This window comes from Herpailurus yagouaroundi, unplaced genomic scaffold (assembly GCF_014898765.1).
Source record: "Herpailurus yagouaroundi ecotype Mexico unplaced genomic scaffold, PumYag 189, whole genome shotgun sequence".
NCBI classification, from domain to species: domain Eukaryota; kingdom Metazoa; phylum Chordata; class Mammalia; order Carnivora; family Felidae; genus Herpailurus; species Herpailurus yagouaroundi.
Window position 1 is genome coordinate 3,773,184 of NW_024412420.1, and position 17,440 is coordinate 3,790,623.

The 17,440-nt window shown below is 49.0% G+C and overlaps 2 protein-coding genes across 3 annotated transcripts in view; both read left to right on the forward strand.

Moving 5' to 3' along the window:
• The window catches only part of RNF43 (ring finger protein 43), a 64,917-nt gene extending 62,675 nt beyond the window's left edge, over window positions 1-2,242 (forward strand). For both annotated transcript variants that reach the window (XM_040497010.1, XM_040497011.1), the window contains one exon: window positions 808-2,242. In XM_040497010.1, the coding sequence (XP_040352944.1) occupies window positions 808-854 (47 nt within the window). In that variant the 3' untranslated portion in view covers window positions 855-2,242. The remainder of the gene's footprint in view (window positions 1-807) is intronic.
• A 1,730-nt stretch (window positions 2,243-3,972) lies between these two features.
• Window positions 3,973-10,027, forward strand: SUPT4H1 (SPT4 homolog, DSIF elongation factor subunit). The gene is made up of 5 exons (XM_040497012.1): window positions 3,973-4,107; window positions 4,651-4,757; window positions 8,075-8,130; window positions 8,388-8,441; window positions 8,875-10,027. Exons 1-5 carry the CDS (start codon window positions 4,039-4,041, stop codon window positions 8,940-8,942), a joined length of 354 nt encoding a protein of 117 aa, XP_040352946.1. The 5' UTR covers window positions 3,973-4,038; the 3' UTR covers window positions 8,943-10,027.
• The last annotated feature ends 7,413 nt before the right edge of the window (window positions 10,028-17,440 follow it).

A 17,440-nucleotide genomic window follows, 5' to 3' on the forward strand; every position in this document is an offset into this window, starting at 1 on the left:
TGCAGTTCCTATAGCCCACAATATTCTGCTGCCTTCCTATTCCCATAAATTGAGTTCTTACGTATTTCTGCAGGACCGGCTCATTTATCTTCACCTTCAGGAGGCCCTTCCTGATTGTTCCACTGGAACATGATCTGTCCCCTTCCCAGGAAAGGTCTTAGGACCCAGTCCTGTCTCACTGGCAGAATTTCCCTTTGCATGCACGCCTTCTCTTCTACAAGACTGTCAGGTTCCTGCTTTTTTTTTTTTTTTTCTGGTCTTCTATTTGGTGTGTGGTAACAGGCCAGATTCATGAGTGCTTAATAAATATTAATTGGATGGGGTGCCTGGGTGGCGCAGTCGGTTAAGCGTCCGACTTCAGCCAGGTCACGATCTCGCGGTCCGTGAGTTCGAGCCCCGCGTCAGGCTCTGGGCTGATGGCTCAGAGCCTGGAGCCTGTTTCCGATTCTGTGTCTCCCTCTCTCTCTGCCCCTCCCCCGTTCATGCTCTGTCTCTCTCTGTCCCAAAAATAAATAAACGTTGAAAAAAAAATTTTTTTTAAAAATATTAATTGGGTTAATGAATGAATAGGAAGTATTTGTAACACACTGGTTGCTATATATGTTTCTCTTTCTCTAGCTTCCCCCCCCCCTTCCCTGTGTCCCAACTGGGACCCCTCCCAGCTTTCGATCTAACTGCCCCTTCTGGACACATTCCCTGCTCCCCACCCTGTGTGGTTCCCTGCCAGCCATACTGTCTTGCAGGTGGAACAAGCAAGAGGCTGGCCTGACACTCAGTGACCAATTTCCTCTCCCTCTGTAAACGCAGGCTCGGAGGAGGAGGAGCTTGAGGAGCTGTGCGAACAGGCTGTGTGAGATGCGCAGACTTCGCTTCAACCAAGTGTGCTCCGGCTGACCTGGGGGCCCTGTGTGGCACAGAGTCATGCTCCTGAGAGAAGAAAGGACCTCGGAAAACACCCCTCTTTTTTGCTATACTTCCTGGAACCTCTGGAAGAGGGGTGGTGATGGTGGGGGGGGCAGGAAGTGTTCCCTGCTCCCAGCTCTGGACCCTGCGTGCAGAACACATTTGCAGGGCAGCAAGTCTGTGTCCAGCCTGGCAACTAGCTACTGCCTATGTGGGCTGGCTCCTTAAGGGAGAGCAGGAAGCTAGGTGTGGGTAGTTAGGTGTTGAAAAGGTGCTGCTCCTTCCCCCAGACCCTGCAGGTCTTCCTCATCCCAAGTCTCATGTGCATACCTGCCAATGGGTCCTTCTTACCTCCTTTCTTGGGTGAGTCCTGCACACCAGCTTTGACTCCTCGGTAAAGCTGCTGCATCAGCAGCAACCTGGCTCTTATTTTCCTTCTTTGCAAAAGGATCAAGAACATAGGTGAGGCCTGAGCCCTAAAAAGGGAAGCTCTGCAGCTTCTCCAGGCAGTGCCTACCCTGGTGCATAAGGGAGAATGTTTTTCCCTTCTTGCTCTTAATTGTCAGATCCACTCTATTAAGTCAGAGGGGAGACTGTGGGAAGCCAGGGTGTGGAGTCGTGTCCCAGCACCATGTTCTGGCACCATAAAGAACCTGGGATGGACCCTCTGACTTTCAGACTCCCTTCTCTCTCCAGCAACTCCCAGTACCTCTGGGTATTGGGGGGGGTGGCAGTGGGGAGGGAATAATTCTTTTCTAGAGATTGCCTATCTCAAAGTCCCAAAGTAGATGGAAAGAAAAGGATTTCTGATGAACTTCGTCTAGAAAAGGGAGGATGGAATGAAGGTAGAAAAGGCAGAATTACAGCTGAACAAGGACAACGATGAATCTGGGGGTCTTCTCTCAGAGCAGGGATGGGAAACGGGAGAACAAAGGAAAAGCAAGGTGGGACATTTGGGTTTAGGTGGCCCCAAGGCCCAGCTTCCCATTATAAGCCATATAGGCCAGGGATGCCCAGGAAGGTGTGCATGCAGGATATCTGGCCTGGGTAGCTGGTACTGAGTGGCAAGGGCTGAGGGGCCTCCTGACGGTGACATTCACCCCAGGGCAGCTTGACCATTGCTGGCTCCTCAGGCATTATCCCATTTGGAATGTGAATGTGGGAGCAAAGTGGGCACAGGACCCTACCTGGGAATCTTCTTCCCTCAAAGTCAGTGGGGAACTAGCACCTACCGAAGCACCCACATGGGTATTTATATCTGAACCAGACAGAAAGACGCTTGAATCAGGCACTATGTTGAGAAATGTATTTATTTGCTAATATATTTATCCATAAATGAGGTCTGGTCTTGTGGTTTTGTTCTCTCATGACTGTCACTCAGGGTAACAAATTCATCTTCTCCATTGACAGAAATAAATTATTTCTGGTATCAGAGGCTAGGCTCTGATTTATGAAAGGACAGGACAGAGTGGTAGACTAGGTAACAAGAATTGATTTGTAAGCCCCTAAAAACGATTTGGTGAGATAAGGGAAGGGGGAAGCATGACAAGATTCACACTGTGGTCCAGTCGTTATCAGACTTATTGTACTTTTCACTTCACACATTCTTATGATGCTTCAGTGACTTTGTGACCTTGGGCAAATATTCTGTGCCTCACTTTTTTCCACCCATAAAATAGGCCTACTTCACAGAGTGGTTGCAGGGCTCCCATGAGATAAGCGTGAAAGTATGTTTGGAAAGTATCCAGTGACAGGGAACATTCTAACCCCAGTCACAGAACCCATCTGAACACACGCCCTCCCCCCTTGAAAAAGCTCTGTTTCAGCTGGGACGCCTGGTTGGGAGGATAGAACAGTAGGGCCTGAAACTACTGAAACTATCCCAGAGCTCCAATTCTGATAAACACAAATGACTGTGCTCTGCCTCCCCACGGGACTACGGTTGAGGATCAAGAGCTGGTGCTATGTTGGTATGAATTCCACAGAGCCTGGGGCAGCCTCTGCTCTCATCCTCACAAAGCACATTTCCCCCTCTGCTTCTCCAGGACAGGTTTCCTAGGGGGTGGTCATTGTCTGTTGCCCAGTTTTGAACAGGAGAGCAAAGAAACATCCAGCTTGCTATAGGGTGAAATCAAAACAAAACAAAACACAATCTCCAATCCCCTACAGATATTCTGAAGTAAAGGACCTGTGTCTAAATGCTGCACGAGGGGCGCCTGGGTGGCGCAGTCGGTTAAGCGTCCGACTTCAGCCAGGTCACGATCTCGCGGTCCGTGAGTTCGAGCCCCGCGTCAGGCTCTGGGCTGATGGCTCAGAGCCTGGAGCCTGTTTCCGATTCTGTGTCTCCCTCTCTCTCTGCCCCTCCCCCGTTCATGCTCTGTCTCTCTCTGTCCCAAAAAATTAAATAAACGTTAAAAAAAAATTAAAAAAAAAAATAAATGCTGCACGAAACAAATTATCAGCTGGAACAAGGAAAGTACGTAAAGAGTTTTAAAAAATAATGGGCCTGGTATCCGCCATGGGCTCACAAGCCAGCATTCCCGTGGACGGCGAATGGAAACCCTTTACTGCTCTCAGGAAAGAAAGGGGCTGTCCCTGATTTTCCTCTCTGCAGAGATAATCCAGATGGAGACAGTGGACTCTGGCCCTGCGCTTTTAAAACGGGAAGACAAAAAAGAATCTCGGCTGACATCTGGGATCCTCCTAAGGGGACCGGCGGCCGGCTGCCAGCGGCCTAGATCAAACGGCCCGCCCCGCCGGGAGTTCCGGCCGGAGCCGCGGCGCGCTCCCGCGCAGGCGCCAGCCGCGCCACCCCTCCCCCACGGGCCCTACCCACAAGCGCAACTGCCTTCCCGGCCTCGCCCTCGCGCCGGCCCAGGTGGCGGGTGCGCGCGCCGGCCCAGGTGACTCCCGGCCGGCCCCGCCTCCAGGCGGGAGAAACCATCTCCTTGACCGGGGGGGGGGGGGGGGGGCGGGGGAGAGAGAGAGAGAGAGGGGCGTGAGTCCGCGGCTCCCCACACCGGAACAGGAAGTGCGGAAAACCGGAAGTGGAAGGCATTCTGGGTAAATCGCTGTTTACTTCCTGCGGCTGAGGAAGCCGTGGCCCAAATCTTTGCTGTTCATTTGTCGGAGAGGATGGCCCTGGAGACGGTGCCGAAGGACCTACGGCATCTACGGGCTTGTTTGCTGTGTTCTCTGGTCAAGGTGTCCTTCGGGGAGGCGGTTGTAGGGGCGATGGGGTATCAAGGTGGGGGAAAAGGTGGAACGGAGCTGGGGGATAGCGAAGGGAAAAGTAAGGTCCAAGACCCCGGGGGTTGGCAGGGGATGTGGGAAGCTGCTGGAGGCCGTTGTTTAAGTCGGGAAGAACGCATGCAGTCTTACATGATTTTGAATCCTCAGCACACAGGTCTGATCCTTAACAGACATTCAGTGAACTTCTGTTGAAGCCGAAGGCCACTGGGATTCAGAGGAGGGTGGGGATCTGCAGCTGAGGGAGTAGTCGGAGAGGATGCCTGACCCTGAGGAGACTAGGGAAAGGAGTAGGTAAAACATAGCTGGTAATAAGAGAGGGAGGACTGTGAGGGTGGAACTTTAGCAATGGGGCTGTGGGAGTGGTGGGTGGGGAATCTGATGAGACAGAGCCAACATAGGGAGACTTCTAACTGACCAGGTGGAAGTATGGAGAAAGCTACTTCCTTTTTTGGCCTTGTTTATGCTCACTCCTTCTCCCTGTTTTCCCTCTCCTAGACTATAGACCAGTTTGAATATGACGGATGTGACAATTGTGATGCATACCTTCAGATGAAGGGTAACCGGGAGATGGTATATGACTGCACCAGTTCTTCCTTTGATGGGTAAGCCCCTTTAGAGTCCTTTGTTACACCCACCCCCACCCCACCCCACCCAGTAAATGTGAGGCAGACTTTTGAGACCATAATCCTAGTTGTTCTCAAAGTTATTTTGAGACATAGTAGTCCTGTGCTGTCCAGTACAGTTGCTACTAGCTATGTGTGGCATTGAGCACTTGAAATGTGGCTAGTCCAAACTGAGGTTTGCTCATACTGCAAAATATGCACTAGATTGACAAGACTTAGAACGAGAAAAAAGAATATAAAATATTTTAATTTTTCAAATATTAATTACATGCCAAAGTGATAATTCTTTGGATATACTGGGTTAAATGAGATATGGTATTGAAGTTAATTTCATCTTTTTGTCTTTACTCATAAACATGGCTACTAGAAAATTTAAAATGACTTGTGTGGTTTTCATTATATTTCTGCCATACAGTTCTTCATTAAAGACGGTCAGCTCATTGTTGGTAGGGACTGTATTTATCTTGTGCACCATGATTTGGCACAGGGCCTGGAAGGTGGCGAATGGCTAATAAAGGTTTGTTGAATGCATGAAGATCCTTTCTGAAGATGAAGGTCAGGTAGAGTAATGGTAAATTATCGCCCGAAAGCTGTTCCCTTTAGATATGTCTAAGAGAACCTGTAAGAAAAATTTTCCCTTAGTGAGATTGTCCAATGGGGAGAAAGGGAAGTGAGAGTAACATAAGTAGCCAGGTCTCCATTTTTCCCCCAAGGTAGGAGCCAAGGGGCAGTATTTTGGGGGGGTTCAGGAGATACTTTAAAGTGTCTCTTGGTCTCCAGGCCAATTGAAGATTTACACACAGACTAGGCTCAAACCCAGTACTTGCTGAACCTTCAAGATGGGGCCAACTCCATCCCTTCTTTGATTTCCTTTAAGGAAGCATGAAGAATTGGGCAAAAAAGATGTTGTCATGGAATCTTACTTCCTACACATGCATGTGCCCAGGCAGAATCTTCAGTCCCTTCGATTATTTGTTTGCACTGTAACAAAATTGCTAACAAATGAATAAAAGAACTCCCATTTACAGGTAACGTACTGTGTTGGCTGCTCTGAAGGATGTCAAGAGTCACACAGTGATGTATTTACTAGTAAGAGATGCAGTGTAAAGTTTTGCATGTTAGAATTTTTTTTTTTTAAGTTGTAAGATATGTGTGACAGAAAATTTACCATTTTTAAGTGTAGAATTCGGTGGCATTAAGTATATTCACACTGTTGTGCAGCCATCACTACCATCCATCTACAGAACTTTTTTCATCTCCTCATTTACCCCTCCACACAGCCCCATTCTACTTTCTTTATGAATTTGCACTTGATCTTAGCCAAAAGGCCGAGAAGCGATTGAATTTGAAGTATACTGTAGGTGTTTCATATAAGCGGAATCATACAATATTTGTCCTTTTGTAACTGGCTCATTTCACTTAGTGTAATGTCTTCAAGGTTTATCTATATTGTAGCATGTCAGAAGCATTTTTTAAGCTGAATAATACCATTTTTGTATATACCACATTTTATCTATGTGTCGATGGACACTTGGGTTGCTTCTGTCTTTTGGCTGTTATGAATAATGCTGCTGTGAGCATGGCTTTACGAATATCTGATCAGGTCCCTGCCTTCACTTCTTTGGGGTATATATATCCAGAAGTGGAATTGCTGAGTTCTATGTTTAGTATTTCGAGGAACCGTCAGACTGTTTTTCGTAGTGGCAGCACCATTTTACATTCCCACCAGCAGTTTCTCTACACCCTACCCAACACTTGTTATTTTTTGTTTTATGTTTTGTTTTGGTTTTGATAGAAGCTACCCTATTGGGTGTGGAGTGATATCTCTTTGTGGTTTTGATTGTCTTTCCCTAATCATTGGTGATGTCTTTTGCTAATCAGTTGTGATGTACTTATTGGCCATTTGTGTATCTTCTTCAGAAAAAATGTCTGTTCAGGTCCTTTGCCCACTTTTGAATCAGGTTATTTGGCTTTTTACTGTTGAATTGTTGGGAGTTATTTGTGTATTCCCTGTGCATATTAGGTTTTGGAGAATGGGTATGTCAAAGGCTAATGGAGATCAGAGGAAGGCCAGATGAACTCAGCCAGAAGCAGAGGAGATAGCATATGAAGCAGGCTCTTAAAGAAGTACAGGTTTTTTGAGGAAGGTGAGGTGAGACAGCATTTTAGAAAAAGCATTCTAAACAAGGGAATGACTTGAGCAAAATCAGGGGTGGGAAAACTAGGGTATGTTTGGAGAATGGTGGGAATTCTGTTTAGATTGAATCATAAGGTTGGGTAACAGACACTATAGGGCTAGAAAGATTGGTTGTGAAGGACAGAGGAGAATATAGTTTTGGTCAGGAGAATGGCCTGCATATGTGTCTGCTGCACATCAGTCTGCCAGGCCAGGGCAAGTATTACCCTGCGTAACCACCCTGGAGGATGGGATCAGTTCCACTCCGTGTATGACTGAGAATGTAGGATTTGGATGGGGAGGAAGGCCCCCCAAATAAGAATCCAAGATTGTTGCCAAGAGAAGAGGGAATGGTTATTGAGGAGGTAATCAACAAATGTCAGTGTCTAGAACAGACCTGTCACAATAGGCAATCACTAAGCATTTGATTGAATCAACAAATGGCAGAAATGACCTTTGTAAGCTTCTGAAAGTACCTGATGTTTACATGTCAAGCCCAAAAGGCAGGCTTCTAGCTCTTCAGTAGCCTTTCTGTTGCCTGTGCTCTAGAATCAGAGGTATCCTAGGAAAAACTAGTAGGATAATAAGGAGAGTTAATGTTTATTCAGCACCTATTCTGTGCTAGGTGCTTTTCATGTATTAGCTTGGTCTTTGAGTTTCATATGTGTGTTAGGCTGCACAGCTCATTAGAGGCAGATCTTGGCCCAGTCTAACTTATTTCTGGTAGAAGGACCCATTGTTTTCATTCACCCTCTGCCTTTGCATTAAGGCCAGCCCCCTAGTGGTCATGTTGGTTGTAATCAGAAGAGCTGGTTTCCCCGGGAGTCTGGGCTAAAGATGTTTTTGAGCCCGGTGAAGCTAGTCCTTTGGGGATGATGACTGACTTGTGATTGGCGGGCAAAGAAACTTTTTCAGTACTAACTTTTGGTCAGCTCCTTCGCAGCATTAGAAGTCACTTTCTCCTGCTTTCTAGCAGAGACTCAATACTTGGCTTTTTCCTGTGTTTCTTCTCCCAGAACTATTTTGCTGGCCTGTAGCAGAGTAACGTGGGCAGTCTCCTCCATCGCTCTTCTCTAGTGCGCAAGGCTCAGCGTGACTTCTGTTTCTTTCCCTTTCCCAGAATCATTGCGATGATGAGTCCAGAGGACAGCTGGGTGTCTAAGTGGCAGCGAGTCAGTAAGTTCTCCCTTCTCCTTTTCCTTCTCCTAGTTGTGAACCCCTTGGGTTCAGTGGGGGAGTCTTAAATCATTGGGTACGTGTCCTCAGAGTGAGAAAGATGAGAGTGTCCTGTCCCCTGTCATTTAACACTGTAGCCAAAAGAGGTGATTGCTTTTCTCGCGGCGCTGCAGCATTTCTTTCGTTTTGAGCTTAAACCTCCATTTGGTCTTTAGAATTAACTTACTCTCACTGCCATCTCTTTTCTTCTCTCTTAGGTAACTTTAAGCCGGGTGTGTATGCAGTGTCAGTCACTGGTCGCCTACCCCAAGGTAATAATAATCATAATAGCAGCTGATACTCATTTACTGTGCCAAGTTCTGAGGAAGTCCTTGTTGTGATTGCATGCTAGTCCTCACACCTCTGTGAGGGAACTGAGACACAGAGAGGTTAAATAACTTGTCCAAGGTCACCTGCTAGTTAAGTAAGGAGGTAGAATTTGAACCAGGCATTTCGGCTCCAGAACCCTTGGTTTCAATGACTACAACGTGTCTTCTGTTTTCCTGTCATTTTTACCAAGTCATTGCCAGACACTTGCCTGAATCTTCAGTGGTAACAAGCCAACCTGGCAGGATCATTGATGAGCTGTCTAGGAACTCCACTTTGCTTAGGAACACGTTTCTTCCCACAAAGTGGTAGTAGAGGGACTTTTCTTATCCTCTGGAATCTTCCTCCCTCACAGAGCTGTTTCTTTTCCTGCCACAGGAATCGTGCGAGAGCTGAAAAGTCGAGGAGTGGCCTACAAATCCAGAGACACAGCTATAAAGACCTAGCAAGATGCATGGCTGCCAGCGTCTTGCCTCTGCCCCACCTCCTGCCTCTGTTTATTTTTTGTTGTGGAACTAAGGGGGCGGAACTTCAGATACTCCCCACCATCCAGTTCTGAGACTCAGCAGACTGTTGAGAGCACAGCGTGTCCCTGGGCCATTTTACCTTTGGACTACTGGTGGGGGTGGTTTGGGTTGGTGGATTGACAGAGACTGAATTGAATAGGAGGTAGGATACTGGTCTTCCTACTCAGAGCCCAGGTCTATGCCCTTACCCATGGGCAAGACTCTGGGTCAAATGCCAATAAACACGAATCTCTAGGAAAGTTCTTAAGCCCATGACAGACGCCTTATCTCCTCCTTCCTTCCTTTTACCCGGGTGCAGTAAAACCCCCTTAACCCTGTAAGCACCTTCCCAGAGCAGCAGAAGCCCTCCTGCTCTCCATTACCCATCTTTCAGGCTCCAGAGTTGCAGCCTTTCTAGTGTGCTTCCTTGGGTCCTGTTGGAAGGTCTGCTGTCCTGAGTCTAGGGAACCCCATCATGCAGACTTTTGCTCTCTAGACCTGGCACAGCAGGTGTCCCCTGAAAGAAATCCTGAGACTTCATAAGTATTCTTTGCCCATTGACCATGTTTAATACACCCTCCCCCCCCACCCCCTCTGTTTTCTTTTTGCAGCTCTTCCTGTACCTTAGGCCAGTCAGTGGTAACCTTGGCCCTCTGTCCCCCACCTACTCACTTTTGCTGCTTCCTGTAACTGGTGACTGGTGGCTGCTGGGTCTTGGTCTGGTTAGTTTATGCCTCTGTAGGAGTTGGGCCCGTCCCTCTCTCCTTTGGCCTAGTAGGGGGTTTTGTTATTGGCCAAGACAAGTTACTTGTTTTGGAATGAAAATTTACCATAAATTCTTATTTACTTAAATTTCCACAAAGAATCCTATCAATACCCCCATTTTGATACCCTAAGTTTCTTGTTCTCCATCTGTAAAACCATGATAACACTCTGCCTGTTTACCTCAGTATTGTGGTGATTATAAAAATGAAGCAATGTGAAAATTCTAGAACTTAGGTTTTATAAAAGGTAAAATTCACCTACTCTCTTTTTATTAGTTATTTTTTAATGTGCACACAGTCAACCAAAATAGTGGGAGAAATGCCCAGAATCACCACTGCAGAATGAGCTCTTGACTCATAAGCAGAGGTGCCTACACTAGGGCTTTGTGTATCTTAGCCACCTGGTGTTTCTAGTGAGTCAGTGTCTCCTGTTACCTGTGGCCTGGAATGTGTGGGAAGGAGGGAGAGGTGCTGACTTGGTACCACTGTCCTTGTCCTCTCATGGGCCCATGGGAAGGAAGCTGGTTGTGGCCCTGGTGGCTCATGTCGCTCACAGATCCTGAAACCAGAACCATTTTTGCTGAGGCCTTCAAGCTCTGAAGGAATGGTCTGTCAACCCCAATTTCAACTGAGTTTTTAGAGGATTTTTCCAACCCAGCAAACTGAAGGAGCTCAAGGGGTGGCGGTTTCTGTTCAGTTTCAATCTGAAAGGATCCTTGGGAAGTAGCCCCCACGAGGCCAGCCTTACGTTCTGGAGGGAAGAAGTGGGTTTCAGCAAGAGTGCCTAAGCTGTGCAGCCAACACCCAACTTTCACTGGCTTTTCTCAAAAAGTCCCTTGGAAATCCCCGGCTGCTGTCCTGCGTGTCTGACCCGGACGTGGCTGCTTGGTGAGAATGGAAACAGTTGTGGGGAGGGGAGACAGGAGGAGCCATGCACAAATAACCACACTCAGGCTGCCTCAACCCCACTCTGAGCTGAGGCCCTAACTGTTAGCCTCGCAGGAAGCGAAAGACACAGGCCCTGATGGTTGTGGGGGAGGGGTGGCCAGTTGCTGGAACCGGATCTCACAGACTCGGTGCCAAGTGGGCCCTGCCTGGGAGCTGCTTCTGAATTGGCTTTCTTGTTTTCTCTGGTCCTCGAACCTGCTGATGGTGCCACTTGGCAGCTCAGGCGCTAAGGTGTGAGAGTCCGATCCCCTGCAGGGAGCCCAAAGAAACTGAAAGAGAGATCTCTGATCCTTCAAGGTTCCCTGGGAGAGAGCAGTGCTATGTGGGAGAGGTTCCAGGTGCTGGTGCCACTGCCCCTGTTGCACGTCCCTGAGGGCTGGCTATGCCTGCTCGTTGTTCCTGTCAGAGGTTCACCCCATTCTGACTCCTGAGGTCTACTTATGGTCTTGGCCTCTCGCTCAGTAATTTGGCTTCTCTTTTCAGAAAGCAAGGCTCCTCCCCCCTAGTTCAACAAAGACAGATGCAGGTCAGACAAGAGTAGTGGCCAGGCTGCCTTCCTCCTTGTCTGCTCATTCCTCATTCTCTACTTCCTACCCACTATTGCCTGTGGGGTTAGGCTGGCTAAGTGGCAATGCATTGCCGAATGCAGCCTCTGGCCCTAGGCAGTGATTGGTGGCTGATAGAACAAGTCAGAAAATTCCGGTCAGAAGCCGTTTCCCCAAAAGTAATGGGGATGAGCTGGGGAGGGTTAAGCTCAGTCTGGGCTCTTTAGGTTTGGCCTCATTTTCTCTGGGCATGGCCACTACCTTCTTACTCCAAGCCTGTCCATAACTTGCCATTCACTTTTTTAAAAATGTTTTATATTTGAGAGAGAGTGAGACAGATCATAAGTGGTAGAGGGGCAGAGAGAGAGAGAGAGAGAGACAGAATCCAAACCAGGCTCCAGGCTCTGAGCTGTCAGTACAGAGTCCAGATGCGGGGCTCAAACCCACAAGCAGTGATACCATGACCTGGGCCGAAGTTGGACGCTCAACTGAATGAGCCACCCAGCCACCCTATAACCTGCCATTCAATCTTCATGCCCCCTCCCTGATACCTGATCCTGCGAGTATGTATAAAAGAGACAGGTAAAGTTGAAGAACAGACTGATATCTTACTTTGGAAGTCTGGTTCATGTTGATCAGTAAAGCCTTTCATTTAAATAACTTTTTACAGTTGACAAAAGGGATTTCATGTCCATTATCGGATCTTCACAAAACCTCTATGTCATAGTTAACATCCTTACCTAGTGAAGAACAGACTGACAGTCAAAGTTAAAGTGACTTGGCCATGATCAAGAAGTAGCGCCTTAGCTCAAGAAATACATTGCCCACACCCAAGGTAGGGCTTCTAACTCCTTCCAGCATAGTTATACCCAGACTCCTAGGGCTTGCTCCCTTCATGAGTATTCCACAGAACCACCTACGAGGCATTAGCTTGTTGTTGAGTGAAAGTTACATGTCCCTACACATTGATCCCCCAAACACCCTATGCCCACTACTTATATCTCTAGTCCCCAAATCTAAAATTACCCCCAGAGGGGCATCTGACTTGGTCAGTCGAGAGAGCATGTGACTCTTGATCTCGGGGTTGTGAGTTTGAGCCCCACATCAGGTGTAGCGGTTACTTCAGTAAACTTAAAACAAAACAACAAAAATTAACCAAAGAGGCAGTCTGGGGAAATGGCCCAGGGAGGTGATCCTTGGGATTTACTCAAGGATCCCTATGTGGGACATTGGGAAACTGGTCCAACCCTTCTCCAGTTCCCTCCTGACTGCATCTTCTTTTCTACTCCAGCAGGTCTTAGGTATCTGTTGACCTGTGCCTCATAATCCCCAACCTCTTCTGCTTTTTTCCTACCCACACCTTCATCTGCAGCCCAATTATGGCACCTTCACCCTCCACTGGACACTTAAACTCGTGATGAAAACCTACATATATATCCAATTGGGGGTGTTGCTCCTGCCTCCCAGTCACTTCACTGCCTTAAAACAAAGTTTCCTGTCTATAAAATGCAGCTGACAAAACTCTGGTTTAGGTGGCAGGATAGTGATTACCTGTGAAGAGTGGGGGTGGAAGAAGGCACACCAGGGGTTCCTACGGTGTAGGTTATAGTGTCTCTTGATCTGGATGCTAGTTACATAGGTTTGTTCACTTTCTGAAAATTTATTGAGTTATATACTCATGGTTTGTTCACTTTTCTGTTTGTCTGCTAACTTCAAGTAAAAAGTTCACTTAAAGACAACAGTCCTATCCTGGGATAGTTGTGAGAAATACATTAACTTATGTAAAAGCAATTTGAGAGCTGTAAACTATAAAATGATTCTAGGGAATCATCTTTATCCAAAGTCGTCCACCTCTAGATTAGTTCTAGGTAAGTGTGGCAAGAATGTTATCCCTGTAATATTGTTGGACAATGCGTGTTTCAATACATCTATCATACATAGACATCACAACTGAAACATTTTCCTTTAAGCACCATGGCTTTTTATTTTAAAATAAAAAAAAAAAAGTGTGTGTGTGTGTGTGTGTGTGTGTGTGTGTGTGTGTGTGTTTTAAATATATACTTTCTTGCTATTTGGATACAGGAGTCTGGATGTGATTTAAGCTCTACTTGGCACAAAGTCATTGTTATAAACCTCCATTTCTGTATCATGTGGTGAAATGGTTCTGGGACTGATTATTTTTCTACCTCTTGGATTCATGTCAGCCTGTCAGCTGTCACTTCTGCTGCCCATGTGTAGCTGTCCCTCTTCCAGTCTTGTTTGAACTAAGAGAACAGACAGCCACACTTGGTAAAAATTGCTATAGGTGAGCCAGTAGGCTTAGACTGAGGAAGAAAGCACATGGCTGCCTGCCTGGGCCTTTGGGGCTCAGAGGCCTTCCCCAGAGTGTTGGGGCTGTAGAGTTTCAGCAGATCAAACAGAGAAGGTGAAGGCTGGGAGAGTCCTGACTTAGGCCAGCTCCCCTCTCCCCAACACGCACTTTATGGGTGAGAAGACTGAGCACCAGAGACAGTGGTCAGTCTGACCCCAAAGGGGTCACTGTTACTTTATATGTCCCACACTGCTTGGCTTGGTGCCTTCTGCCTACAGATGTTTCTGTTTCTCTTTACTTTAAGATCCCAGAAAGCAGGGACTGAGTGCAGAGAAAACTGCCCTGTGCTGCTGGCACCAAGATGCCAGATCCTCTGAGAAATGTGACAGAAAACCTCTTTCCTCCAGACTTCTGGCACCCCTATTCCCAATACTCCTCCCGGAGTGGAGGGCAGGTGTCATGGGATCATGGACAGAGGACATAAAGCCCAAGCTTTCCTTGGGGGGTCCATCCCACAGATGGAGGCCCGGGCCTGTAAGAAGTCAGGGGCCTGGCAGGCCCATTTTGAGAACTCCTATGTGCTGCTTCCTGCCTATGCACTCTTTCCTCCACACTGAGCTCTTGTGCTACAGAGAGAGCTTGCTTAACACCAGGGTGGAGGGACCCCAGCTTCTCTCCAAAATGGATTCCTCATTCTTCCCCAAACCTGACAACTGCCACTCTTTCAACCCTTCCCCCCATCCCGGAAAATACCTGGAAGGAAGTGAGTGCTCTGGGGCCACTAGCAGAGGAAGGGGTTTAACGGTCACCCTCTCCCTGGGGGCTTGAGTAGCAGAGGGCAGAGGGGGAAATGCAAATCCGTGCTTGGGAGAAAGAAGGACTCTACAGAGAGGAAGAGGGTGGTGGCCATCACCCAGCTTTCCTCCTGGGCGGTGGTCCCAACTGGGGCTGCAGAGGCCTGGGGCAAGGAGTGATCACAGGTCCTGGTAGAAGCCAGCAGCTGCCCCCACCCTGTGCTGACAGCTGAGACACTGGCACTTTCTCTAGGCAGCTGAATAGACTCACTTCCTCAGCCCTGCATCCCAAGGGAGTAGGGAGATGGGGGCAGGGTGTGGAGCTCAGTGGGGCCAGGCAGGGAAGTTGGGGTGCAGGAGGTCAAGGTGGGCACATCACATCCCTGGTGAATGAGCCTGAGGAAAGAGTGTCTGTTCTGCTTCTGCAGCAGGAGGGACTAGGCTTAGGTTAGAAGGACACCTCTGACCTCCACACCTCTCCTCCCCTGCTAGAGACATCAGAGGCCCAAACTGAGAACCACATGGTGTCCTTGCAAAAGGATCTTTCACAGCAATTGGGAGGTAAGAATCTGAGTGAGAAGCAGTTTTTGGGCTTCTAATAATCTACTGTATCAGCATGGCAATTACCAGGTTCAAAAGTGGCCACTTTCATTATTGCCTCTGATCCTCAGTACCACCTGTGAGGCATTATTCCCCTTTCACAGATGAGAAAACTGAGTTTCAGTTCTATCACTTGCCCAAGGTCAGTAGCCGGATAAGGCTACACTGGTGTGTCAGCCCAGCTGTCCTACGGCCTCTCTCGATTTCTGCTATGGCAGATGGGGACCTAGGGCCCATAAGTGGGGCAGAGGTGAGGGGGTCCTCTTTGTCTTCCTTTTGCCCCCTTGAGCCCCAGCCTGCAGGTGGGGCTTTCAGTGGGCGGGGGTCTACTGACGTCAGTAGGGGATGGGGATGAGGGCCTCTGAACACCTTCTCAGGCTCACTCACCCTTGGACCCTTCCTGGTGGGCCTGGGCCCCCTGCCCCAGTCCCCAGCTCCCATTTTGCCCCAGGCCTCTCACCCCGCCCCTCCAGCCACAGCCCCATGACGTGGTTGCACGCGCCCCATTGGTCAGCCTGGGAGCATTTGCCCTTATTTGGCCAGGCCGGCTCCAGGCCGGGCCTCCACCCCCAGCCTGGCCCCCACAGGCTCTTCTCTCTCACTTCGTCTTTTTGAGGTTTGGCTCTGGGGCCCTGGCAGGCGTCGCTTCAAACGCACTTTCTGGTTGAGTCATTTTTTAACGGCTCCAGGGCTGTGAGCTGCTTGCTGTGGCTGCTGGGGGCCCCAGCCTTCGTGGCCAATTCTCCCTCATCTGACTGCCTAACAGGCTCCCAGGGAAGGGGCTGGGGGTGCCATTTGCTGTTGGAGAGATTCTGTAGACCATTCGGTCACCCATTTAGAGCCCTCTGTCTCCCCGGGCCCCCGGCCCCCCCCCCCACCGCAAGCCTGGGGAGCAGGGACGTCTGCCCGAGTTCCTCCCACCGCTTTTTCCAATCCCCTTTTCTGGCTGGGTAGGTGAGCAGATGTAGGCCACATCTCCCCTCTCTGTTGGGTAACCCTCTGGGGTCTGGTTCTTCTCAGAGGCACTTTGAATTGAAATCCTTTAGGGGAGAGAAACGGGATGCAGACTGTTGGTTGGTTTTCAGGAAGGTGAAACTTAACCTCGCTGAGTTTCCGGTTCTTCATCTCTAAGTTGGGGATACCATCATTTACATCACTGGCTCAGTGTGAGGATCAAATGAGATTCAGACCGAATGTGTTTTATAAAGTCCTTTAGAGGCCTTGGCTGCTGCCCTCCCCCTCAGCTCTGTGTGTGCAACGTGGGAGTGAAAGAAGAAAGTGAGCCCAGAACAGTGCACAGTGCTGACCTCACCTTCTACCTTTCCAGCTGTCCCTGGGATATGAGGAATGCTGGGGGGGGGGGGGGGGGGGGCAGAATGCTGGCAGGAGGAGATAGATGGACTAAGGAACATTCCCCCCCACCACCACCACCCGCCCCAGCCCATTGTCCCTTGTTCCCAGCCAAGATAAGGGGAGGATTCTGCTCTAGATCCTTTCCCAGCCACCTGCCTTCTCTGAGTAATGGGAGCTCTTGCTCTTGAGCCAGCTGGGGAAATCCATCAGCTACCCAGTAGCTGGGCAGGTCTTGGAACACAGACCTTGCTGCTTCCTCCTCCAAGGTCCCTAGGCCCCCTCGCTTTTGAGAACTTTCCAGAGTACAAATAGGTCCTTGGTCAACCTCCTCCTCAGTTTTATAGGTGAATAAACAAAGGACTAGGGGTTGGGGGTCAGATTCTGTGACTGGTCCAAAGTTCTACTGTAAATAGCCACAGGGTGGGGCCTGGGCCCCTAGTAGGGGCCCCTGCCTCCTGGTTTTGCCTTCTGTTTAGTGGTCCTAGTGTTGGGGTAGGGAGTTAGGCTGATGAGAGATCATAGTGGGTTCCAGGCACTGACACCCTACCTGGTCCCAGCTCTTGGGACACACACACAAAACGAACACAGAGTTTATTGGTAGAGGTTAAATCTGGAGCAGATGCAGCAAGTTAAACCAAGCACCTGTGTTGGAGAGAGCCAGGAGGGTGCTTTCTCTGCTTGTGTCCCCGGGAGATCCCAGTGGCCATCTGGTTTCATGGCCCCTCCCACAGCAGTTGTTGGGGTGATTTTCTTCTCACACCCACCCCCCATTTCTTACCTAGCCCATCCTGCCTCTTCCCAGATGCTATGGAAGAAACCCAGAACTTGGCCTCAACTTGCTTTGTGACCTCAGGCTGCCGTCTGCCTCTCTGGGCTTGCAGATCAGTTTTCTGACTCAGGCTAGGTTACTACTCCCTGACCTTGCTGCTTAAAAGGCCTTGAATACTATGGTCTGGAGAGCTGAGCCAGAACCCTGTCCTAGAGCAGAGCTGGCCTCCCAGGGTGCATTGCAGCTGCCTCTCACCCCAGTAGAGCAAGAGAGCATGAAGTTGACCCTGCAGGATGTCTGGGCAGTGCAGACAGGGCTGAGGGGGAAACGTGCCTACTCTCCTCGTCTGGAAGC

Bases quoted from the DNA above. Each gene is read 5' to 3' on its own strand.
- SUPT4H1 (XM_040497012.1), top strand. From the start codon at position 4,039: ATGGCCCTGGAGACGGTGCCGAAGGACCTACGGCATCTACGGGCTTGT. The intron at 4,108-4,650 runs GTGTCCTTCGGG...TCCCTCTCCTAG, and splicing joins TGCTGTGTTCTCTGGTCAAG to ACTATAGACCAGTTTGAATA. The intron at 8,131-8,387 runs GTAAGTTCTCCC...CTTCTCTCTTAG, and splicing joins GTCTAAGTGGCAGCGAGTCA to GTAACTTTAAGCCGGGTGTG.